This window comes from Capra hircus, chromosome 10, assembly GCF_001704415.2.
Source record: "Capra hircus breed San Clemente chromosome 10, ASM170441v1, whole genome shotgun sequence".
Lineage (NCBI taxonomy): Eukaryota > Metazoa > Chordata > Mammalia > Artiodactyla > Bovidae > Capra > Capra hircus.
The window spans coordinates 86274285-86301870 of NC_030817.1; the positions used below are offsets into that span (position 1 = coordinate 86274285).

At 35.9% G+C, this 27586-nt stretch overlaps 1 protein-coding gene across 2 annotated transcripts in view; it reads right to left on the bottom strand.

Annotated features, from left to right (window-relative positions):
* PIAS1 (protein inhibitor of activated STAT 1) overlaps nucleotides 1-27586 on the bottom strand; it is a 129029-nt gene that overhangs the window by 16329 nt on the left and 85114 nt on the right. For both annotated transcript variants that reach the window (XM_018053602.1, XM_018053601.1), the window contains exons 5-8: nucleotides 27487-27577; nucleotides 26695-26829; nucleotides 18594-18699; nucleotides 7849-7922 (exon numbers count right to left, since the gene is read on the bottom strand). In XM_018053602.1, the coding sequence (XP_017909091.1) occupies nucleotides 7849-7922; nucleotides 18594-18699; nucleotides 26695-26829; nucleotides 27487-27577 (406 nt within the window). The remainder of the gene's footprint in view (nucleotides 1-7848; nucleotides 7923-18593; nucleotides 18700-26694; nucleotides 26830-27486; nucleotides 27578-27586) is intronic.

Below are 27586 nucleotides of genomic sequence, written 5' to 3' on the forward strand. Positions count from 1 at the left end.
AAGATGGTCCTGTGTACTGATCAGGCTTCAGCTGTGCATGCTGGATAGTTTCTAGGAGGCACCATTCACTTAGGCTGTGAATTTTGGATGTTATTTAGTCTCTCTGAGACTTAGTTTTATAAAATGGGGATAAAAATAGCATCTATACCATAAGACTGGGGGTCTAAATTATATTCATTGTACAGGGTCTAACACATAGTAAGTACTCAATATATGCCCCCCATTATTAATTAAAGTACAGAAACACATTTACTTGAAATCACTTTATGAGCTAGTAGGAGACCCACTGAAACCTCAGCCTAGTCAGTCTTCTCTTCTATGCTCACACAGTATTAAACAATTCCGTTACTTCCCTTCTACACTTCTATTTAATTTTTATGATTTGATTTACCTACGTACCTGATGAAAAGGCATACACATAAACAGAACTAGCTCTCATAACAAAAAAATCACCTACGCCAAGACATACCACATTAATCTAGAAATATTTTCCCAAAACAATCTAGTTGGTGGTGCTAAATTAAATTTTTATGTCTAAAGTTCAGGCCTTAACTTATCTGGGAGGTGCAAATTTCTGAGTAGGTATATTTACCACTGCCTTAAAACTAAGTAGAGAGATCATAGATGAATACAGCGATCACAGCCGTGGTTCAGGTAACTGCATAACTAGTAGGCTACTTCTGACAGTTTATGAAGACAGTGGATAAGAAGATAAGATACAAAGACTGTTTCAGAATCCAAGCAAAGGCTGTAGAACTTATATTCTGAAAAGCAATTATTCTCCAAAGACCATCATCTCACATACCTTTAGCCCTAAATTCCCAGCTGTCAGTTCATCTTTTCATTGGGAGAGCAACTCTCAAGCCCTTATGATCAGCCACACTGACAAGTTTACCTACAGAATTTTTAAGGAACACTGCTACATGAATGGCACAGGAAGGACATGTATAAACAGGTACAAGAAAGAAGTTCAATTTGAAATGCAATTTATTAGCTGTCACACAAATGTCTTGTTTCAAAGAATTACAGAGTAATTGTTACGTGATAACCCTCATATTCCTGACTTTTAAAAACAATCACTAAATTCTAAATACTTATCTAAGAGTGGACACTGAATTCTCTAACTTCAGAGAGGAAATTGAGCTTTGAACATTTTCATCTTGTAATTATAAACCCCTTTTCCCTATATGGGATGGGATGGATATTTGCATCATTTGCAAATAAACACTTTGAAAACAACTCCCAAATAAGTTTTCTAAAGCCCTAATCTTATTATAACATAATAGTAATTGAGGATACTGCAAGAAAAAAAGAAATACCCTACTTAGATATAAGTTCAAACCAGCTTATACCAAAAGGACTCTAAAAAACATCAACAATATATGTACTTTTCCCTTGTAAAAAGAAAACAACAGTGTGAAATTGGGACTTTTACAACTTTTTCATCATTATCATAAGTATTTCATGAATAAATCTTCAAAGAGTTTCTTTTTCCTTTTCTTCTGTCAACTCCAAGTGATTTGCATTTGAGTTTACAGGTCTAGGGAGTACCTCACAAAGCAGGTTCACAAATATTCTTCCAGTTCTATTTTTAATAAATAAGAACTAAAAAATTCCCAAAGAACAAAAGCATTTTTAATTATTTTCATTGCCTTTAGCTAAACAGCACACAAACAGAAACTCATTTATTTTGAGCTGTGTATATCACAACAGGGCAATTCAAATGCACAGTCAGACATCATATTTACATATTTCAAAGAGAACAAATCTCTTTTATTATTCTATAAATTTGATATATAGATGAGTTGTCATTAAAAAGTTTTACTTTTTAGAGTAAAAACCTACCTAAAATATAAGCATTACTGTTCCAGAATAATTGTAAAGGCATTGTTTCTTAGGTCAAATAGAAATCCATAAAAGTATTATAATTATGGATTATATATAGAGAGAGTTGTTTTTCCTACAATCTGAATTTTGAAAGTATAAGTCAATTTAAAATGAATTGCTATAGTTGCTGAAAATAAAAAAGGGGATATGGAAAGAAAAACTTAAAAGTTGGCCCATTAAATTAAGAGGTACAAGGAGCAAAACATGATTAGCATTTTGTAATACAAAGATCACCTGAACTATGAAATTCAAAACTAGTTCTATAAATAAGAACATCAAGATTTATATTGTAGTGCTTTTTTATACAAATAAAAGCTTCATCTAAATGTTAAATATAAACATCATATATATTAGCACAACTGTAAACACTTTTAAAATGAGAATGCAAAAAAACAAGACCCTTTCCAGTGATTTAAATGGAAAATGAAGCTTATGCACATTCCTAAATTTCTCATATTCTCTAAACTGGTATTTTATAATGGAACGGGGTGGCAATAAATCATGTCAAAGGGGAGGGTGGATAAATAGGTGTTTGGAAGAAAGAGGGTATGATAGGTATACAACTTAAAAAAACTGTCTTCTTACCCTTCACTAACCTGGACTGTGAACCATTTTTCTAAATGTTAAAAAATACCACATTCCTTTACACCATAGTCTATTATAACGTCTGATTAACTTAAGAATCCACCCCAGGTCCCTCCAGTCAATAACTTTTATTGTACAAAAAAATTTAACATTAAATCTACCATCTTACCCATCTTAAAGTGTACAATTCAATAATACTATGTTCACACTACTGTACGACACATCTCTAGAACTTTTTCATCTAGCACCACTGAAACCCTCCCCCCAGCCCATAGTAACTGTCTTTCTATTTTCTGTTTCCATGATTTTCACTACTTTAGATACTTCATGAGTGGAATCATATGGTATTTATGCTTTTGTGATTAGTTTATTTTGCTTATTGTAATATTATCAAGGTTTATCCACCTTGTACCATATGACAGGATTTCCTTTTTTTCATGTTGCATACATAATATGTCATATTTTATTTGTTCACCTCTTGATGGACATTTGGGTTGCCTCCACCTCTTGGCTACTGTGAATAACGCTGTGATGAATGTGGTTATGCAAATTATTTCTTTGAGATCTTTGAATTCTTTTAGATATATGAATTGATGGATCACATATCATTTTAACTTTCTGAGGTACCTCCATACTGTTTTCCATAATGGCTACAGCATTTTATATTCCCATCAAGAGTGCACAAGGGTTCCAGTATCTGTGGCACACTTACTGACACTTGTTATCTTCTGTTTTTTTCGATTGGAGCTATCCTGATGGGCATGAAGTGATTATCTCATCTGTGCTTTTGATATGCATTTCCTTAATGATTAGCAGTGTTGAACATCTTTCCCTGTGCTGTTGGCCATCTATGTATCTTCTTTGGAGAAAGGTCTATTCAGTCCTTTGCTTATTTTTAATCAGGTTTTTTTTTTTTTTTTTTTTTTTTTCTGTTGGGTTGCTTGCCAAATTCAACTGAAGCTTTTCCCCCATGTTTCTTTTCGGAATGGAACAATTAAGGTTATTACAGTTTAGATCTTAAATCCATTGTGAGTTAATTTTGAGGGTTCAACTTCATTATTCTGCATATGAATATCCAGTTTTCCCAATGCCATTTCTTTAGAGACTTTTTCCTATTATGCAGTATTGGCATTCCTAGGTATTTGATCATATATGCTATAAGAATTTGATTTTGGGCCACTGGTCTATATTATCTATTAATATCATTATGCCAATACTATACCATCTTAATTACTACTGCTTTCTAGCATGTTTTGAAATTAGGGAATGGAAGAGCTCAAACTCTGTTGTCATTAAAGTTGCTTTGGTTACTCAAAGTCCCTTGAGATTCCATAGAAATTTTAGGATTTTTTTTTCTTAATTTCTGTAAAACATGCCAATGGATTTGACAGGAACAACAATGAATCTGTAGATCACTTTGGTAGTATGGACATTTTAACAATGTTAAGTTTTCTAGTCCATAATTATAGGATGTTCGTTTATTTCTATTTTCTCTGAATTTTTGCAATGTTTTACAGTTTTTAATCTCCTTGGTTGAGTTTATTCCTAAATATTTTACCCTTTTTGATGGTATAGTAAATGGGAGGCTCAGACGGTAAAGCGTCTGCCTACAATGCGGGAGACCCAGGTTTGATTCCTGGGTTGGGAAGATCCCCTGGAGAAGGAAATGGCAACCCACTCCAGCACTCTTGCCTGGAAAATCCCATGGATGGCAGAGCCTGGTGGGCTACAGTCATGGGGTCACAAACAGTCGGATACGACTGAGCGACTTCACTTTCTTTCTTTCTTTGTTTCCTTTTCAGTTTGGTCACCTAGTTCCTTTTCAGAAAGACAACTAACTTTTTAAAGTTCTAGTTATTTATTTTTGGCTGTGCTGGATCTTTGCTGCTGCATGGGCTTTCTCTAGCTGGGGTGAGTGGGGGCTGCTCTTTGCTGCAGCATGCGGGGTTTCCATTGCTGTTGCTTCTCTTGTGGAGCACTCGCTCTACAGGCTTCAGTAGTTGTGGCTCCAGGCGTTAGAGCACGGGCTCGACAGCTGTGGCACACAGGCCGAGTTGCTCTGCAGCATGTAGGATCTTCCTGGATCAGGAATCCAAACTGTGTCTCCTACACTAGCAGGTGGATTCTTTCCACTGAGCCACCAGGGAAGCCCAAAAGGCCACTAACATTTGACTGCTACTTTGTGTTGATTTTGACTATAACTTTGTTAGTTCTAACACGTTTTTTGTTGGTTTGAGGAATCTTAAGGGGAGTTTTCTACATAAAAGATCATGTCATCTGAAAACAGAAGTTATTTCACTGTTCCTTTCCAATCTACCACCAGCCCAATTGTTCTGGCTAGAACTTCCAGTACTATATTGAACAGCAGTGGTGCAAATGGGCATCCTTGTCTTGTTCTTTACCTTGGAGGAACAGCTTTCAAGAAGTCTTTCCACACTGAGTATAATGCTCATTGTGGGCTTTTCATATGTTGAGGAAGCATCTTTCTATTTCTAGTTTGCTGAGTATTTTTTATCATGAAAGGGTGTTGAATTTTATTAAATGCTTTTGTAATTTTTTTCTATACTGATTGAGATGTGGGTTTTGTTCTCCACTTTGTTAATGTGCTCTATTACAATGATTTATTTTTGTATGCTGAACCAGTCTTACAATTCCAGCAATGAATTCCACTTGGTCTGGTGTATGATTATTCTAATGCACTGGTGAATTCAGTTTGCTAGAATTTTGTTGAAAGTTTTTGTTCCATCAGGGATACTGGTATGCAGTTTTCTAGTTTGTTTGTTTCATTTTGTCTTGTCTTGTGTCTTTGTGTGGTTTTGGGGATCGGAAGGAAATGGCAACCCACTCCAGTGTTCTTGCCTGGAGAATCCCAGGGACGGGGGAGCCTGGTGGGCTGCCATCTATGGGGTCGCACAGAGTTGGACACGACTGAAGTGACTTAGCAGCAGCAACACTATCCTCAAAGAATGAGTTTGGGAAAAGGCTTGGTGTTAATTCTTTAAACATTTGGTAGGATTCTCCACTGAAGTCAAGGGGTCCCAGGCTTTTCTTTGTTGGGAGGTTTTTCATTGTTCCTTCAATCTCTTCACTAGTTACAAGTCTGTTCAGATTTCTCCATGATTCAGTCTTGGTAGGTCATATGATTGCAGGAATTTATCTACTTCTTCTAGGTTATCTAATTTGTTGGCATAACAGTCTCATAATCCTTTTAATTTCTGTGACATCTGTTATAATGTCTCTTCTTTTATTTCTAATTTGAGCTATCTGAATCTTTCCTCTTTTTTCTTAGTTTAGCTAAGGGCTTGTCAATTTTGTTGATCTTTCAAAAACCAACTCTTAGTCTCGTGATTTTTTTTGGACTCTTTTTCTCGTCTCTATTTTATTTATCTCCTTTCTAATCTGTATTTCTTTCTGTGTGCTGACTTCGGCTTTAGTTTGTTTTTCTAGTTTCTTGAGGTACAAGATTAGGTTGTTGATTTGAGTTCTTTCTTTTTCAATGTAAGCATTTACTGCTGTAAACTTTCCTCCTCCTACTCTTCTGCTGCATCTTGTAAATTTTGGTATACCGTATTTTTATTTTCGTCTTCAAATATTTTCTAAATTCCCTGTGACCTCTTTTTTTGATTCATCGGTTAAGAATGTATTATTAAATTTCCACATGTTTGTGGATTTTCCTGTTTTTTTTCCCTGTTACTGATTCCTAGTTTCATCACATTGTGATCAAAGAAGATACTGTATATGATTTTAATCTTAGATTTGTTAGGACTTGTTTTGTAGCCTAACCCATGCTCTATCTTACAGAGTGTTCTGTGTGCCCTTGAGAAGAATGTATATTCTTCTTTGATGGGTGCAGCATATCTGTTAGGTCCAACTGACATACAGTGTTGATTAAGCTCTTTGCTTACTTACTGATCTTCTGTCTGGTTGTTCTATCAATAACCAAAAGTAGGGTATCAAAGTCTACTACTATTAATATTATTGTGTTGCTGTCTATTTCTCCCTTCAGTTCTCTCAACTACTGAATCATATATGTGGGAAAGAATTTAAAATAATTATACAGGGACTTCCCTGGCAGTCCAGGGGTTAAAACTCTGCCTTTTCAGTGCAGGGGGGCACAGGTTTGATCCCTGGTTGGGGAACCATGTGGCATGGCAAAAAAAAAAAAAAACAAACAAACCCAAAACCCAAACAAACAGGAAAATCCTGGAGTCAAAATATTTTCCCTATAAAAATGACTGGCCATAGTAAGGGAAAAAAAGATAGAAGGTTATATACAAAATAATAGGTTTGGTGGTTTTTCTTAATTTCACTGTATTTTTTTTTACAGATGCTTAATAGTGAAGAGAAGTTCTCTTAACAAAAGTTTTTTTTTTTTTAAGCTATGCAACACATTGTATTATAAACTAATTCTTGAGCTACAGACTTTTTCATTACTTTTTGCGTTGAGGTGTATTTTTCACACTTGTGTTGAGGTTTTATAAATTATAAGAGACTAAGATATAAGACAAATAAAACAATTTTTGTTTAAGAATAAATTAATCTTAGATTAGTAGGATTTTAGTATTAAAAGCCTTCAATATCAGACTTGCCTGAACAATCCCAGCAAATGAGGAAATAGCTGAGTCCTCTTATTTTTCTTATTTTCTCCCCAATTTAAATATGATTACAAAAGGCAATCAAAATGTAACTTACTTTTAGTTTTTCACGTATTTTTGTATGAAAGCATCATTCAACTACCATTCCTACTACTGGTAGACCTAATATCAAATTAGTTAAAAAGCAAACCTTAACAACGCATTTTTGGAAACATTCACTACCAGTTTTCACTTAGGCATTATATTTATTTTATACAAATGAATGAAACTGATCTCATTTTCTGGTTTAAAAATATGTCTAGTTGATTTTTATATGCATACCAATTCAATTATTCAGTAATAATTCAATAATTATTCAATTATTATTAAACAATAGTTTTAAATTCTTATTATAGTCATTGCTGACAAAGTGGTTAAGCTAAATGTATGAGTAATCATGGCCAGATTTTTATTCAGAAGCATACTATTTAATAAAATGAAATTTCAATAAATACATTGAAATGATAAACATGCCTCATTTGGAGATTTTACACTTAAGTCTGAGAGACAGTCATCTAATAACCATAATATTTAAATATAACTAAGAGTAGAAAAATTTTATAGACATAAACTTGTTTACATTTCAAATCCTAAGACTACATAATATCTTTTACTTTTCATAAACTCTTAACAAGTGGGTATGTTTCAACGTAACAGAATTTGTTAAATACTAGAAATACTTAATAAAAAAAAGAAAATGTGTATTAAACCTCCTGGAGAGCAAATATTAGTTAGCACTTACTGGACATAGTAGAGAAACCCTCAGGCTGGTTGTAGCTATTTCACTGTCTGGATCTGCAGTCAACTTCTCTTTAACTGACATTCATCAAAGAAAAAACAAACAAAAGAAGTTAAGATGTATCATTGATGCAACACAAGAAAAAGAATGAGGAACTTAAAAAAATGGCACTAAAGAATAATCTGCTCAATTATTTTCCAATCAACTGAATGAAAAAAACAAATTTATAGTTTATAATCTCTACAATAAGCAAAGGAAGGAAAATGACCGTATACCTATCTATAGACTGACTACACTTCCTGTAAGCTTCCTATTTCTCATCGACAAAACAGAAGTTGCACTGCACTAACATAAAGGGAATTTATACAAGTAGTTTACCATAGTCAACTGATGGCAGACCCTTCTTTTGCAACTCTAAGAAACTGGATAAATATCTTCTTCCTTTTAAACTATGACAATATTATTTTAAAAGAAACTAATAAAAACTATAAAACATGTATAAATTTTTACAAAGCTCAGATAATAAAAATATTTATTGTAATTCTAATTTCATACTGTAAAAAGAAAAAAGTTCAACTGCCTTTTTAAAAACCATATAATTATTTGAGTTTTATATTTATTTACCCATAACCTGATTAGTTACACTATCCTGGGCAAGTCAATCCTCCTCTCTGAGATTAACTTCTTGGAAAATAACAACCCACACTAAATAATCTCTAAGTCTTCTCAGTTCAAATTTCCTGTGGTTCTTAAGAGAGGCAGCACTGGTAATTTTACTTTTAAAGCTATTCTGTTACTCTTGGTCAGTCTAATACAACAAGGATCTTTATACTTCTCATCTGCAAACCAGCAACATTCAGGTTACTTCTGAAAACCCTAGAACTTCAATTAAACTTTAACACAAAGTGAGCCAGGATATACCTAAATGTAATATTCAAATAATTTTAGAAACTGTTTCACAGTAACTTTAAAGTCTATTTGTGTAAGGGGGACCAAGCGGAGTAGTTGTGGACATAGTTAATCACAGAATTTCAGACCTGAGGCACAACTGATTGTGACCAGACAGTTGACTGACAGATGGGTAGAAGCACAGATATGCATAAATACACAGAAAGAAGAAAAGGGAAAAGTACTTGGATAAAGAAGAATTTCAGAACAGATGTCTATTGAACTAATAGCCATTTATAAGAATTAAGAATCCTGCCTTTATTAAGCTTGATGAGCGTATAGTCTGGATTTTTTTTTTGAAGTGGTCCAAATCTTAGATACTCTATACAACTGTCTCCATAAACTAACTAGTGGATCTCAACTAAGATGCACGTCAGAACTACCTACAGAGCTTTCTAATTTATAATTGCCCAATGAATCAAAATGGAGAAGAGGGATACAAATGAGTAGTTTTTTAATAAAAAGTTCCAGATGTGATTCTGATGACATACTAAAAAGTAATTTTATGGCCTGGAAATTCTGAAAATTTAATGTCTACTTAACTTGTAGGCTATCACATCTAAAAAGGCATACAATCCATGGATTTTGTCTGGAAAATAGTTATCACATCACTTATGCTAATTAATTATATAAGTAAACTATGAAAAACATGCTTTTGCCATTATAGACCCAATCTTAATCCTTTCTTAAGATACATTTAATGAATAGTATCTGCTTAAAGGTGACAACTGCCATATGATAAATGTGATTACTAACCATTTTACAACCACCCCTCTTAATACCCACACAGCAAGACAAACAGCAATGGGAACAGTAACTGACTTTAGGTTTTGTCTATATGAAGTTCAGTGTTAGTACTCTGAAAAGAAATGAAAAAGGAGAGGCAACCTGAGGCAGTGGTTCAGAGCAAAGAATCTAGAGCCAGCCTAGGTTATAATTCAGCCTTAGTCACTTTTCTGTGCCTCAGTTTCATCATGTTGTAAATGAGAACAATACTAATAGCTCATAGCATTGTTTTAAGAATTAAATGAGTTAATACAAACAAATGCTTTAAAATAACATTATTCTCAATAAATATTAGCTATTGTGTGGATGGGGAGAAAGGTGGGAGGGAGGGAAAAATATTAGCTATTGCAACAAAATAAAATATGATTTGCATGTTCATTTTCTTTCAGAGCTGAAAGATTTTTCTGAAATTACTTTAGAATCAGTTTGTCACTTTCTTTTACGAAAAGCTTTGCTTTTTCACCTTTGCCATTATAGATTCAATCAATCCTTTCATGTAAAGATACTTTTTGAGGATCTTGATTGAATTGAATTTAACCTACAGATCAAACTGGAGAGAAATGACATCTCTCCAGTAACAATACTGAGTGTTCTGACCCATTAACATGATGTATCTCTCTGATATTCAAGTCCTGTTTTAGTTACTCTTACCAGTGTTTTATAGTTTTCAGCATACAAATCTTGCACGTATTTTGCATAATATATCCCTAAGTACTTCATTTTTTTGATGTTACAATGTTTATAAACTGACCATATAAATTCACACATTGGCTCAAGTAGCTTTTTTTTTGGGTAGATTCTTTGGGATTTTTTTCCCTACACAATGATGTCATCTTCAAATAAAGACAATTATTATTATTCATTTCTAATCAGTTTCTTTTTTCTTGCATTATTGTGCTGGCTAGAATCTCAAGGGCAATGCTGAACAGACGTATTAAGAAAGATATTCTTGCCTTATTTTCAATCTTAGGGGTGAAGTTTTTACCATTTAATATGATATTAGCTAAAGGCTTCTTATAAAATACCCTTTCATACATTAAACAACCCCCTTGTCTCTACTTTGCTGAATTTAATCATGAAAGGATATTGAAAAAGTGACCAAAGCTTTTACTGAATCTATGGTGATGATCATATGATTTGTTTTCTGTTTAGTTTGTTGAGGTGAATTATAATGACAGATTTTAAAAAATATTTAATGACCCTAATATTCCTGTATAAACTATTTGATCACTATCCATTACCTTTTTATATACTATATTTAGTCAAAACAATTCTGAAAAAGAAAAAGGTAGAGGACTACCCGATTTCAAGAATTACTATCAAGCTTTAATTAGTAAGACTGTGCTATTGGTATAAAGATAGACAAATAGGTCAATGGAAGATAATGAGGGAGTCCAGAAATAAATTTATATACCTATCATCAATTGGTTTTTGACAAAGGTGCCAAGGTAATTAAATGGAGGAAAAATTAGTATTTTTGACAAATGTTATGGAACAACTGGGTATCTATATGGGAAGAAAATGAACCTATAAGTTTACCTTAATTTCTGATAAAGTGTAGGGGCTTCCCTGGTGATCTAGTGGTTAAGAATCCACCTGCTAACGCAGGGGGCCTGGGTTTGATCCCTGGTCTGGGAAGAGCCCACATGTGCCATGAGTCTGTGCTCTACAACAAGAGAAGCCACTGCAATGAGAAGCCCATGCACTGCAACTAGAGCGCAGCTCCTGCTCGCTGCACCTACAGAAAGCCTGCATGCAGCAACAAAGACCCAGCACGGCCAAAAATAATGTAAAACAAACTGCAGACCTAAACTAAAACAATAAAACTTCTAGAAGTAAAATGTTTGTGATCTTGGATTTGGCAAAGATTTCATAGTATACAAGAAGCATAAACTATAAAAGAAATGGGAAAAATTTGAAGAGACATTTCATCAAAGCTGGAAGGATGGCAAATAGGCACATGAAAAGATGTTTAACATCATTAGTCATTAGAAAAGCACAAATTAAAACCACAAATGACACATCACCTACACAGTAATCAGAATAGCAAAATCAAAGCAGCCTGGCAATACCTACTGCTAGTGAGAATGGGGAAAAACTAAAAATTTCAAATCTTTTTGGACAGAATGCAAAAATGGAACATGCACTTCATAAGAAACTGCCAATCTCTTTTCCATACATTTATCATGTGACCCAGCAATCCTAGTCCTGAGTACTTACCCAACAGAAATGAAAACATATGTTCACAAAACTGAAATATTCATATGCAAAATGTAAATGTTTCCAGCAACTTTATTCATAACAAAAAACTGGGAACGATCTAAATGTCCATCAACTGACAAATGGATAAAGAAATTACAGTACCAATAAATGGAACATTACTCAGTAATAAAGAGCTCAAACTACACAAATGAACCTAAAAGGATTATACTATGTGAAAGAAATCAGAAATGAAAGGCAGGGGGTGGGATGAATTGGGATTAACATATATACACTATTGATATTATATATAAAATAGAGAACTAATGAGAATCAATTGCATAGCTCAGGGAACTCTACTCAACGCTCTGTGATGATTTAAATAGGAAGGAAATAAAAAAAAAGGGGAGGATGTATGTATATGTATAGTTGTTTTACTTCATTGTACACTAGAAACTAATTCAACACTGTAAAGCAATTATACTTCAATAAAGTGTGTGTGTGTTAGTCGCTCAGTCGTGTCTGACTCTTTGCGACCCCATGGACTGTAGCCCACCAGGCTCCTCTGCCCGTGGGATTCTCCAAGAAAGAATACTGGAGTGGGTTGCCATTCCCTTTTCCAGGGGATCTTCCCAACCCAGGGATTAAACCCAGGTCTCTTGCATGGCAGGCAGATTCTTTACCATCTGAGCAAGCAGGGTAGCCTTCAATAAAAAATAATTTTTTTTTAAAAGGCTACATGTTGTAGGATTTCAAATATCTGAAATTCTGGAAAGGGAAAAACTACAGAGACAGAAATCATATTAATGGTTATGGGAAGTAGGGGAGAAGAAATGAGAGGAACTGTGAAGGTCCACAGAGGAACTTTCTGGGGTGAAGAATGTTACATGTTTTCATTGTAACATGTGGTTCATGATTGCATATGCCTGTCAAACTCAGAATGTACACTTAAAAAGGTTAATTTTTACTGCTTGTAAACTTTGATAAATACAACCAAAATATTGAAGAAGAAAGATAGGGGATGGGAATCACTATGTTAAATTTCAGAAGAAAGTATGGAGGAAAGACTAAGTAAAGTATTCATCATTTGTGGGCATGGGAATGAAAGGTAAAAACAAGACATGATATTTATCCTGCTGCATCAACCAACATGTGATAAGTCTTCCAGGAGTTAAAGTTTTCTTGTGTCACTGTGAGCTGCAGCAGTAACAGTATTTCCTTTATGACCCATAATAAAGTTACAGTTAGCCACATTAAAAATTAATCTTTGAAAATCCCTGTTGTCTTGTGCTATGAGAGCTGGCCACTAGTCACATGTGGTTATATTTAAATTTAACCAAATGTAACATTCAGTTCCTCAGCTGCAGTACCACGTTTCAAGTGCTCAGCACAGTCATGGCACTGGTGGCTACCACACGGGACAGGACAGTGCTGATGCAGAGCATTTCCATCATCACAGATGGTTCTATTAGTGCTGTTATAGGTTTAAAAAAAAATTCTATCCCTTTTAGACTTTTAAAGCTAGAAACAACTGAACATATTAACCACGTCCAACATGTCCATTTTATAAACAAGAAAACAAGAGGCACAGAGATGTGACCTTTCACTCACGATCTCTTCTCATCAGTTTACTTAACAGAAGTCTTAGGGTCTACTATGTGCCAGACCCTGAGCTAAGCATGAGGAATTCAAAGAAAGGTAAGATTAAATTCCTGCCTAAAGGAATTCATAGTCTAGATGGGAGCAAAGATACTTAGTTGAGAGCATCTCTAATGCACTGTAATGGAAACTGGCTGAAACTCAATGCATCAACTCTGGGGGTTCTGAGATGCCTCCGGGAAAAAGTGAAACATGCAGGACAACTAGAATCAGGCAAAGGAGGTAACAGGGAAGTTCGAGTCACAGAGAACAATACTGACACAGCACTGAGGAAAAGAAAGAATTCATTATTTCTGGAATATAAAGAATGAGAGAGGAGTGAATACACATGACAACCGAAAGTAATAAACAGATGCCACACCAAGGAAAGCTATACGTTTACATCATCCTAACAAAGTTAGTTGTTTTTCATTTTTAAATTTCTATTTATTCTTGGCTGTGCTGAGTCTTTGTTGCTGCACCGGCTTTTCTTTGGTTGTGGTGTATGGGCTTCTCTTGTTGAGGAGCACAGGCTCTAGGTGTGCAGGCTTTAGTGGTTGCGGCGTCCAGGCTTAGCTGCCCCACGGCATGTGGGATCCTCCCACTTGGGATCAGGCTTTGAACCCATGTCTCCTGCATTGGCAGGTGGATTCTTTACCACTGAGCCAGGAGGGAAGCCCTCAAAGTTAGTTTTTATTCCATTGGTGTTAGCAAGCCATGGATTGCAAAAAAACAGATAAGGTTGCTGCTGCTGCCGCTGCTAACTCGCTTCAGTCGTGTCCGACTCTGCGTGACCCCATAGACAGCAGCCCACCAGGCTCCCCTGTCCCTGGGATTCTCCAGGCAGGAACACTGGAGTGGGTTGCCATTTCCTTCTTCAATGCATCAAAGTGAAGTCGCTCAGCTGTGTCCGACTCTTCGTGACCCCATGGACTGCAGCCCACCAGGCTCCTCTGTCCATGGCATTTTCCAGGCAAGAGTGCTGGAGTGGGGTGCCATTGCCTTCTCCAGGTAAGGTTAAGTCATATTAATCATTTAGATTGCTATCAGAAGAGAGATAGGAAAAGGGGGTGCCAAGAAAGAAAAGGAATAAATAATTCAAGAATAGGTTTTTGAAATAAACTTAGGATATAAGAGCTTAAATGAGGTCAGTGATGGTAGGGAGAGAAAATTTGACAAGAGTTGAGAAATATTTAGGGTTTATGTCTGATAGAACTTGTGAATTTTCACTCCTTGAATTAAAGGAAACAGTGGTATGTTTCAGTGAAGACAGCTACATGTATCTACACTTGAAATTCAGGGGAAGGCCTGGAATGAAAATATTTGTTTGGGAGTTGGTGCTAACTTAAACCACAAAGGTGAATGTGATAATCTCTAGCAAAAAGTATGTAGAGAAGTGGACCAAGGACAAAAACCCAGGGAAAACAAACATTTAGGATGCTTCCCTTAAGAGAATCCATTGAAGGCAAGTGACTGAGAAGAGAGACAAGAATTTCAAGGGGAAAGTTGTTAGCACGAAATGTAGCAAAAATACCTAAGTTATATATTGAAAAAACAAACTTTAAATTCGGCAATCAAATTGTCACTTGTGATATCTGCAAGAGTAGTTTCAGTGGGATGATGGGAGTTAAAAGTTCACAATGGTTTGCCGTGAGGAGGTAGAAAGGGAAGTGTCCACTACTCTTTGAGGAAACTAGGATGAGAATAGGAGGAACACAGGTTCCTAGAGAGTACCTTGCTCTTGTATTATTTAAAGGATGAAAAAGACTTGACAGTGAAGGTTGACAGAAAGATCCGGTGGAGAGGAAGGAACTGAAAATACAGGACAGAGAGCAGACAAGTGAGCACAAGGGCCTCATAATACTGTTTGTGAGCATCTCCATCTGATTGCCTCATAGGTATCTAAAATGCCAAAAGTCCAAGGATGGACTCTGATCTTGCTCCTGCAACCTGATCTTTTCAACGCAGTTTTCCATCTGAGTAAATGGCACTATCATGTAAGCTGGTGCTTGGTAAGAAACCCAGAACTCCTTCATTTCTTTTTCTTCGCTCCCCACACATAATCACCATTCTCCCCTTCAACATCTCTCAAAACATCAACTTCTATTTTCATCATTATTACTCCAGTTTAAGACAACATCTCTGTACAACTGGGTTTCTAACGGGCTCACTTATATCAGCTTAGCCCCCCTCAGTTCAGTCTAAGTGATCTTTTCATTGCCCATATCCGGTCATACTGCTCTGCTTAAAAATCCTTTAAGGGTTTCCTGTCATTACCTTTATATCACCTGTAAGAACTCACTCCATGGCTACCTCTCTGGCCACTTTCCTCCTTTGCCCTCTCCACTCCAACCCCCCTAGCCTTGTCTCTTGATACATTCTCCTCCTATCTTGGGGTTTAATTCTTCCTCATCCTTATCATCTTGCCTTAAACATCACAGCACCAGAGGACTATGTTATCCTGCTGTCACCTCCAGGGTTCCCTGTCTTTCTTCTTTAAGACACATGTCACAACTGTAATTCATTAGTGATTTGCGCAATCATTTAATTTTGTCTTTCCCATTAGACTGCAAACTTCTCAAGGATGCAGAAACAGCATATGTTTTGCTTAATACCATGTTCTCCTGTGCCTGGGACATAGTAGACTCTTAAACAATTTCTTGAATGAGATGAATGAATCAATAGATTAATACGGGGCAGGAAAAGGGACATTTCCTCCTGAGATTGAAGAGAATAAGTACGATTGAAGGATAAGTACGAATAAAGTTACGGTGACATTAAGGAAGAAATGGACAATTAAGAGACGTCATATAGCACCAGTTTTCTTACACTGACAGTGTATTGAAAGAGAGGGAATATTGTTTAAGCATGGCCAAGGTTTAAAATGTCTGCTCAGGAGAAAAAGAAGCGGAGACAGGAGCCTGACCAAGAATAAGTAAAGGACTCTTGTGATAGTTATGATGGGAAACTCTACATGAAGGTGGAAACCACAATACAAAAATCTACTAAATCAAATGAACCAGAGAGTGGATTTCTCTGTGAAAAGCCTAAATACTATTGACTTTCTTTCAGGAACAATGTCTGATTTATTTCTGCCAGTAGAATTTATTGATAAGAATGACTTAAAATGAACATATTTGGAGGTAATTAGAGCCTTCAAAATATCTGAGATATCCACCAACATTTTCTTCTGTCAAGTTGTTTCACAGAATCTTTTAATTACATAATTAATGTGCCAGGAAACTTACTTCTTTAGAGATAGCATAAAGGCAAACAATCTGTTCTTCAGTCAATCACGACAAATGTTTTACTGGTAGGATCCAGTGAATGTTTTGTTGGTTCCCCAGGCCAATTAAGATAAGACACAAAGTGTGACAAAAATTCTACCCAATCTCCTACTATTCTCCACTTCCAGGATGCATCAGAGATGAAATAAGCAGCTTTTGAGTTAAGTAGCTTTTCCTGCTTAACAGTGGCTAACAGTGGTTTGTGCCAGTAAAGAAAGTAATTGTAGGCTCACCTTTCCACTCCCCCTCCAGGTGGTGCTACAGCTACAAGTGGAGAAGACTTTACGTTTGAACAAAGACAGCTTGCCTTATTATTACTGTTGTGCCACTTAATAGCTTCATCAACTTTTAGCTTTATTTCCTGGTCTGACCTTTTCCACACAGGCTCCCATAATTTAATAATACTTTCTGGCTAAATGAGAGTCTAATATTATGAGGCAAAATACGAAGATTCTCAAGAGAATGACCAGGAATGGAGTGTGAAAAAAGAAAAATTCTTCATGTTCCTTCAAAGCAGGTGTCTGTCCCTTCTCTACTTTTAGGGTCCTTACTATGGCAAATGGTGCTTCCACTCCCTTAGACATCAGCCAGACCACTAGCTCTCCATTGTCTATCAAGGAATGCCAACAGAGGCATTAGCTACCAGTGTGCTCCTCTTGACTCAGAATATTTGCATTTTTAAAAGAGCCTCTTTTAAGTAGAAAAATCCTTCAATGAACTCTGAAGGGTATACTGATATTCAGAAGTAGTGGGATCGTTTACTCTGGTATGAAAACAGGTTAGAACAAAAATAAAAGCCATGCCACAAGGGGAAGCAAGAGGAAAGGAGGTCTTACTGCTTTAGTTTTTTTCTATCAGAATGTTCCTAACTACAAATCTGATAGGGGCTCATTAATCAACTCACATCAAGAGTGTCCTTAAAGGGTAGCCGTCTAACCTTCATCTGTAAAAGTTTTGTTTTCCAAGTGCCCATCTCCAGACACCTGCAAATTCATTTATGAAGGATCTACCTCTTATAAGGAAGAGAATAAAGGAAGAACTTAGCTTACTTCTTTGGAAGGCCATCAACCTCTGGGCTCAACCCTCACTGAGGCCAGAACAGTCTAGTTGCACCTTTCTGCCTCTCAAATTCAACAGAACAAAAGGATCGATCCTTTCCACCGAAGAATGCAGACTTTGGAGGAGTGTTAGATTATCACGTGGTATAAACTTCTCGTCACAGATGAGGAACGAGCAATTCAGAGGAGGTAGACTGACTTTCCAAGGCCACATAGTTGACTAAAAGCAGAACTTAGTTCATTATTTTATCTACCACCCCACTGACTTTCCTTTTACTTTGTTAATGAAGGGATGCTGTCATCACATATCCTTGGACTTTTTTCCTAGATAAACCTTAAATACACAATAATTGTTGTAAAATATATGCCAAGATTTTCTTTCCATCTTCTAGAATTCCTGAACATTTATTTTTAATGAAGCTTTGGTAAAATATTCTGTGTTCATATACTGATGTTACAAAGTTAATTTTAAGATCAATAAAATATAAATTATACAATATAGGTCATGACAAAGATATTAAAACTTTTTTTTTTTGGCCATGCCATGCAGTATGTGGGATCTTAGTTCCTCAACCAGGGACAGAACCCATGCCCTCTGTAGTGGAGGCATGCAGTCTTAACCACTGGACTGCCAAGAAATTTCCTAACACTACTGTTAAGTCTTGAATTACTCTAGCTCACAAAACAAGGTTTTCAGTGTTTTAATCCACTCTGACAAGCTCTAGTAAAAAAAAAAAAAAAAACCCTAAAATTTCTGGAGTTGAGAAAACACTATTCTAACTTTTACCAAAACAGTTCGGCTACATAAATAAAACAAGATTATCATACGTACTTAAAGCTCTAGAATGATCCGGGTTCCTTATTCCCTTTGCTCGTAACCTCTGAAGAAGAACTGTTGAGGACAACTGTTTTACAAGATACACTGCCATGGAATAGTTCTGGAAAAAAAAAAAAAAAAAAACGATGTAGAAAACAAACAACATATGTAAGTAAATAGGTACATCTACTTTAACCCCAAAATGATAGAGAAAGAAAATTAACACCTGTTAAAACACCTACTGTGTGCCAAACACTATCTCAGGTGTTTTCATGAACGGTAATTCATTTAATCTTAACCAAAAAGCTGCTGAGGAGAGTGAAGTGTAGAGAAGTAAAAGATTTTGCCCTAATTTTGCAACTTTCAAGAGATAAAGCCAGATCTGTTATGCTTCTGTATTACCTGACTACCTATGATTGAAGCTAACCATTTTAGGCACTTTTGTAAAAGAATATTATTTAAAATAAATATAAACCAAGGCCAGTAAGATGCCAAAGTCATCATAAACCATATTTAGTAAAGGTAGCTATTCAAAAAATTACAAATTACAAATGGTAATTTATACCATTGAATCTCTCTCTATGCTTTTAACTAGTTCTTGAAAAGACCCTACTTCGGCTATTACCACAAGAAGCAGAGGGAATACTAAATATTCAAAGAGAAGCTGCTGGTTTGGCAAGTGAACAGATGAATATCCATGACCGGCAGAGGGATTACCCAGAGATGGAAGCAGGAAAAAGGGAACAAAGAAAAAGTTGATCAACAAGGCAAAGGAAAGGGTACACGACTGGATAAAAGGAATAAAAGAGGGCTGAAGCTTATGAAGGGTAAGAGAGGTAAATGAGGAGGCCCACTTTCCACTTGGTACTGGAATCAAGAAGGAGATCAAGAGACTGCGAAAGAAGCAAAAGGAAAAATAATTATTGCCATCTTCTACTTATTAGCTATACAGAGCTTTGTATGCACTCTTAATGTATACTATCCACTTCATTTAAACCTCAAAGGCGGCTTGTAAGAGATACGTAGGGCAAGTACTTTTCTAAGTAAAGGATTGATGCAATGGAAGCACACAAAATATTTTTTATTTAAATTTTAAAAATGTATGTAATCTGCTCATGATCATGCGCCCGCTTGGTGACAAAGGTGGCACTAGAAATCAAGAGGAGAGTAGGGATATCAAGACAAAGGACTCAAGGCCAAGGCCAGAGTGGCTCTCTAGAGATCTTAACTTCACACACCATTTGATTTGACCCTCCTAACCTAGTCCAATGTACACTCCAACTTTCATTTACGTCCACTCTCTGGAAAACACAGTCCCCTCTTTTGGCAAGAGGAGAATATATACTATAATACACTCTGGAAGGTCACATTTTCATTTATAGTTCAGAAACTTATTGGTGCTCACATATTATACATTTTCCAGGGGCAGGGTTGGGGGGAGTATAAAATAAGCTAATGTGAGGAGGATAAATTAGGAGTCTTGGATTAACATATACACACTTCTGCAATGCAGGAGACCCTGGTTCAATTCCTGGGTTGAGAAGATCCCCTGGAGAAGGGATAGACTACCCACTCCAGTATTCCTGGGCTTTCCTGGTAGCTAAGGCTATAAAGAATCTGCCTGCAAAGCGGGAGACCTGGGTTCAATCCCTGGGTTGGGAAGATCCCCTAGAGAAGGGCATGGCAAACCACTCCAGTATTCCTGCCTGGAGAACACCCATAGACAGAGAAGCCTGGCAGGCTGCAGTCTATGGGGTCACAGAGTTGGATGTGACTGAGTGACTAAGCACAGCACATATATAAAATATATAATCAACAAGGACCTACTAAATAGCACAGGGAACTCTGTTCAATATTCTCTAATAACATAAATGGAAAAGAATCTGAAAAAGAATGGATATATGTACATGTAAAACTGAATCACTTTGCTGTACACCTGAAACCAACACAACACTGTAAATCAACTATACCTCCATATGAAATAAAAGTTAAATTTAAAAAATTAACAGCTAATTTACTTTCATTAGACGTTTCCCTGGTGGCTCAGACAGTAAAGAATCTGCCTGCAATGCAGGAGACCCAGGTTCAATCCCTGGGACAGGAAGATCCCCTGGAGAAGGGAATGGCTACTCACTCCAGTATTCTTGGCTGGAGAATTCCAAGGACAGAGGAGTATGGCGGGCTACAGTCCATGGGGTTGCAAAGAGTCAGACATGACTGAGCAACTAACATAATTAAACACAATTATTTTTAATAGTCTTTCTAAAATTTCATTTATTTATTTATGACTGTGCTGGGTCTTTGTCCCTGTAAGCAGGCTTTATCTCTGGTTGCGGCGAGTGGAGGCTACTCTCTAGCTGCAGTGCCTGGGCTTCTTGTCGAGGTGGCTTCTCTTATTCCAGAGCATGGGTCTAGGGTGTGTGGGCTTCAGCAGTTGCGACTCCAGGCTCCAGAGCACAGGCTCAATAGTTGTGGCTCACCAGGAATCAAATCCGTGTCTCCCGCATTGGCAGGTGGATTCTTTACCGCTAAGCCACCAGGCAAGTCCCAAATCTTCTGATTTATTAATGAGGAGCAAATAAAACTTGCCAAAATTTTAGACTGACAACAAACATACCAATCTAATATAAAACTAAAAAGCTTCTTTTGGAAAAAAAAATCCTACTCATCTTTATTATTTGATTAATGCTTCAAGTATGACAGAAACTGAAGAAATGCTAATTAACACTGTGAAATCATCTACTGACAGCTTGAGTATTCAGAATCACCTAAGGTTTTATATAGATTTTTAAGGAGAGATCAAGTAGAAACCACAGGTACAAGTGAAAATGTATGTTCACTCTAGCTGAAACACATAACAAGCAAAAAAAAGCAAAGAGATGGTCAGCTGTTAACAAACACATGTACTGATAATATGGAATTAAATTTTATATCACATGAAAGATTCAGCAGCAACTCCCTACTCAAAAAAAAAAAAAAACAAAAAACCCACCACCTTCATAGTGGTATAGTATCTCTTCTAGGTGGATGGTATCATACTATTCCAGCTACCCCTTCAAAGTGCTATCTAACTCCAACTACTGAAATACATTGTACTACACTAACGCTTTTGTCAAATGCTCTTTCAAAGAGTCTTCAAATTGTCTAATGAGTTCATAGGACATTTTCTTCATTATTAAGATATGATACACACATTAAGTATTAGTATTTACACAAGTATCTAAACTTCTCTACAATGACAGTTTAATAAATGCTACATGCAGTGATTACTCTGAGGTAGGATAAGAAGTTATAGTTCACTTATTTCCTTCAAGCACTGTAGTAGCTTTTTCTTTCATAATTTTTTAATTGACTTATAACATTGCATAAGTTTTAAAGTGTACAACATGTTGACTGCAAAGAGTTAAAAAATATTGGAAGATGGTTACCATCACTATGGGCTTCCTCAGTTGCTCAGACAGTAAAGAATCTGCCTGTAATGCAGGAGACCAGGGTTCGATCCCTGGGTCAGGAAGATCCCCTGTAGAAGGGAATGGCAACCCACTCCAGTATTCTTGCCTGGAGAATTTCATGGATAGAAGAGCCTGGTGGGCTATAGTCCATGGGGTCACAAAGAGTCAGACATGACTGAGTGACTAACATTTCCACTCACCATTCACCACCTCACCGTATTTATTTCCTTTGAAGACATAACAGTAACATTTCTCAATAAAAACTAATAATATAGAAATTAATCCCTCAAACAGTAAGAGATCCTACATGTACTGTTTAGAGTATCTTCATAAGCTGAGTAAAACTAGTGATTAAAAACCAAACTAAGAAGTTACTATAGTGCTATATTATCAGCAACCACATTTCCCTCCTCTCCCCCAGTTTCAGATTTTTTCATGGTTCATAGTAAACACCCTGGTGTTTATACACTTCCCAGGCAGGTTATACTCTCACACACACAGACAAATCCAAAATATCTGCAATACCTTCTTTAAAAAGGAGGAAAAAACAAGGAGCCCAAGGTACACCAGAAAAAGATCATTTTAAAGGATTGAAACCTACTAGTGACATATTGATTAGGTAAAGGAAAGAAGATGACCGTGATAGATGTCAAAAAGGATTTTGATAAAATATAAAAATTTACTGGATATTTCTCTCAAAAATATCCAGTAAAAAAGAGGATCATAGGATTATGTTATTAATGCAATTAAGTTCTATCAAGAATTAATGGTCATTATAATACTTAATGCTGTGACACGTCTTCTCATTCATATAAAGAACAAGTCAAGTATGTCTATTAGTGTTCACATTATTTAACATTGTTCTGAAGGCTGTAGACAGTACAACAGAACAAGAAGAAGAAATTATGGCATAAGTATTAGGATTATCATTATTTATATAATGATACTTCTCAGACTCAAGACTGCTGGTCTGGAAACACTAAAACCCACTAAAACGTTATCAGAACCCACTAAAAAATTATCAGAACCAATACAGGAATAGTAAATATTCAACAATAACTAGCTTTTAAATAAGTCAAAAATAAAATTTAAGAAAATACACTAAAAAAAGAACTATTTACAGAAGCAGTAATAATAATAAACAAGAATCAAAACAATATGAAAGATTTATGAGAAGAAATCTATTAAATTACAGGAACATGAAAGAAGATTTGAATAAATGGAGAAACACAGTTCCTGAAATAAGGACACTGAATATTGTAAATAAGTTAATCCTCTCTAAGTTAACACACAAATTTTAAGCAAGCTCATTCACTTCCAGAAAGATTTTGGGGAATAATGCAAGGGAATATGTCTTATTCTCTGTAATTACTTTTCCAACATTTCACTCTTCTCAAGGCCCTGATTTCTTCTCTCATTCTCAGCAGCTTCTCTCACTTCCTATTTCACAGACATACCCGAAGTCATCAGATCAGAGCTTAACTCATCTCTCCAGTAATAATCTCTCTCTCTCTCTCTCTCACACACACACACACACACACACTTCTTTTATTCCACTAAATAAAGAAGCTGTCCCTCTTAGCTACCATGAGTTATTGTGAAATTTACTACTGACTATTCTTTCTTCCTCTTGTATATTTAACTTCTTCCTCTCAAGACGATACTTGCCATCATCCTATATACATGTTTAACACTCTCCCATTAAAGCAAACAAACAACTGTCATCTCACATTTCCCTCCAGCTTACCTGAAACTATTTCCAAAGCCACACTTCTACAGCTCACCATCTCCATGGCCTCCCTTGCACCTACCTGGTCACAATCTGGCTTCTCCTCCCACTATCTGCCAGAGCAGCTTATGCTCTATTTTTAATCCAAAAGGTATTTTTTTAGACTTCAAAAAATACTTATTTCTCAACATCTGTTCAATACTGCTTATCCTCTCCTCCTTTTTTGAAATTCTTCCCTTGGTTTCTCATATTCACCCTCGATTCCGTCACATCTCTGGTACTATTTCCCTATGCCCTCTTCAGGTTCATTCTCTTCTACCCAGTATTAAATGTTATCTAGTTCCTCAAGAATAAGTCTTCAATGCTCTCTTCTTCTTACTTGACACATTTTCCCTGAACAAAGTCAGCCTGCTTTTATGGCTCCAATAATCACCAATATGCAGATAATACTTTTTTTTCCCTCTAGCCCAAACTCTTTTCTGAGCCCATATGCCCACCTATCCAGAATATCTTAAAGGCATCTCAAACTCTAGCCATTCTCGCTCCTTTTCAGTTTCTTAAAACAACTGGCTCTGGGGTCAGGCCAGAAGAGTGGCCTAGGTGTTTGCCCACCCCACTGGAGGTGCTGAGTGCAGGGGGCGTGCTCAGCACCCTGCTTTTGCTTGCAAAACCCTGTTTTTGCTCCTGGTTCTTCAGAAGTGGCCGTGGGGTTTTTTTGGTCTTTTCATATTGTTTGTCCAGAATTTGCCCCAACTGCACATGTCCGACCCCTCAACACACCCCTACCCTCACCCTGTGTAATGTACAAACTTATCTCCCCTTAGGGAGAAAGGAAACAAGGGAACCTGTTGTTTGCTCTTGCTCCTCCTTGCTGCGGCAGGGGACCCAATAAAGTCTTGCCTGAAAAAAAAAAAAAAAAAAAGAACTAGGCTCACACCTGCCAGTGGGCTACTCTGAAGACCATTTGCTCTGAATCCTTCACCAAACTGATTCCTTCTGCCCTTCTCTCAACTCTTAGCTCAGTCATTACATCCTCAGGGGAGCCCTGCCTGACCTCTCTCTAGTTCAAAGTGCCCGAATATACTCTAATATCACCATGCACCCCTTCTTTATATTTCCTGTGACACCGTTCACATTTTTGTGTGTAAACTGGATTCTGGCTCCAAGTCAGGACTTTTTTTTCTCACTATGTTACTGACAGTTTTCAGTATAGTACATGGAATATAGCATAAATTCTGCAAACTTCAAATGAATTTGTGAATATACAAACTCATATAAAATTGTAACAATCAAAAATATTCTAAAATTGTGCCAGAAAAAGAATGCTAGGCTAAAAAACAATACAGCAAAGTGCAGAAACACACACAGGATAAATAAAAATCAAATATATAACAATGGTTACTTCAGAATTAGCATTTGTCTAGTTAATGGCGTTAGAACTGGCTATTTAAAAAATTAAATTTTTATTTCACATGTAAATTTACAATGGATTAAATATGTAAAGATAAAATAAGAAATCTCAGAAGTCAAGAGAAAATATAAACAAATATTTATGTAAGATTGGGAAGGGCAGATAAACTAAATCCAACAGAGGCTGAGCGGAAAGACTATAAAGAAACAAAACTATGCAACTAGAGATTATCATACTAAGGGAAGTAAGTCAAAAAGAGAAAGAATTGCCATATGGTATCATTTATATGTGGAATCTAAAATATGACACAAACCAACTTATCTATGAAACAAACAGAATCAAGGACATAGAAAATAAACTGGTGGTTGCCAAGGGGAACGGAGATGGGAGAGGGGAGGAGCAGGAGTTTGGGATTTACAGATGCAAACCAGTATATACAGAACGGACAGACAATAAGATCCTACTGAATAGCACAGTGAACTATAGTCAATAACCTGTGATAAGCCACAATGGAAAAGAGTATGAATAAGAATATAAATATACATATCTATATATAACTGAGTCATATATCCTTGATGCATAGCTGTAATTAACACAATACTGTAATTCAAGTATACTTCAATAAAGAATAAATTAAAAGAAAAAAAGAAACAAACTGGTTAAAATTTGGCTCCATAATAATTTAAATCTTCTACACATTAAATAATCACATAAATGAAAAGGCAATAAACTACAAACAAACATTTGCAGCATGTGAAAGAAGGTTAAATCAGTAATGTAAGAACTCATAAACAATAAAAATAAGAAAAACAGCAACAGAGAAACAGATATTGATATATTTTTTAAATGTGAATAATCACAAATAAATTTGTTCAATCTCACTAATAATAAAAGGAGTACTAATTAAAGCAATCTAATACCACTATTTACCTATAAAAATTAGTACAGATTTCAAAGAAAATAAAACTCAAGTGTTATCAGTCAACAGGCATATGAAAAAACACTGAAAGTCAGAGAATAAATTTGTACAACATCTTTTGGTAAGGCAATCTGCCAGTGAACACAAAATTTCTTTAAATTCTGATGGTCTTTGATTCAGCAATTCCACTTAAGGGAATTTACTCTAAAGAAAGTACTATGCGTGTATGCAAAGTTAGAGCTATTAGGATAGTCTTCAAAATGTTCTTTGAAGTAAACAATCAAATAAATGTTCAACAATAGGGAACAGGCTAAACTATAGATACTTGTATTGAAATATGATGTAGCTGTTTCATACAGATGAACATGAAATGACACAGGAAGACGTTTATGAAAATACTTAGTGAAAGTTATCGTTATAAAATATTGAATATTACAAGATCCCATTTTTAAAATGGGAACATGTTGAAAATTCATTGTGAGACAAAAATAAATCCTTTGGTAACTCATTTTATACCCATTTTATTTATATATAAGCTCAAGTAGCCACAGAGCTTAACCCTTCCTTATAAAACAAAAGTCTGGAAGAAACAAAAATTTACTCACTCTTCCAATTTCTGCAGTCCAAGAAACAACAATGGTGTTTGGTACAGTTGTAGACAATCGGACAAGTGAGGTGATATTAATTGGTCGGCTGGGTCGCTTTGGTTCCACACCATTTTTAGTAGGTGGAAGATAACCCTAAGGATGAAATATAACATTTCTATTTATTACTTCCACAACCATTTCAACTTCCATTCCTTAAAAAAAAAAAAAACACCCTACAAACTACGTATTAGAAAATATGAGTATTTCCATTTAAAAGTGGAGAAGCAAACATCTGTAAGAGTTTTCTGTACGTTTCTCGAAACTACCCTACAGTCTCATTAAAGTAAACCTGAGAAAAATATTGGTGATAGAACTTAAAAATCTCTAAAAATTTAAGAATCATGTTGAATTCATAAACAACCTGGATAAACACATAAGGACTATTTTAAAGGTGAGCAACAATAGCCCCCACTCCTTCGTTAAATGCACAGCAGTCTTCATATCTCCCATCTACCACAAGGTTTCAGACACAAGAATATATGAGGTTTGATGAAACAATCTCTTCATCCCAAAATTAAATAAAATACTAAAAGCTACCACACCCAACTCGAAGTCCTAGACTATGTCTCCATAGCTAATGTCACAGCTGTTAATTGGACATAGTTGGTACAAGTGTTTCACTCAGTCACATGAATATACATCCAAAATAAAGACGTTTTCTTAATGAAAAACTATGATTAACAACAGCTGTGATGACTTATTTGCTAGCTATGTTGGCAACGCACTGGAAAAATAGCTTTTAGGACTTACTGGAAGGCTGCAAGGTTTTGTATTCACTTTCACACAAAGATTGGGTGGGAAGTGATCTTCTTGTGGACAACTGGTTTCTGATAAACAAAACCTAAACAAT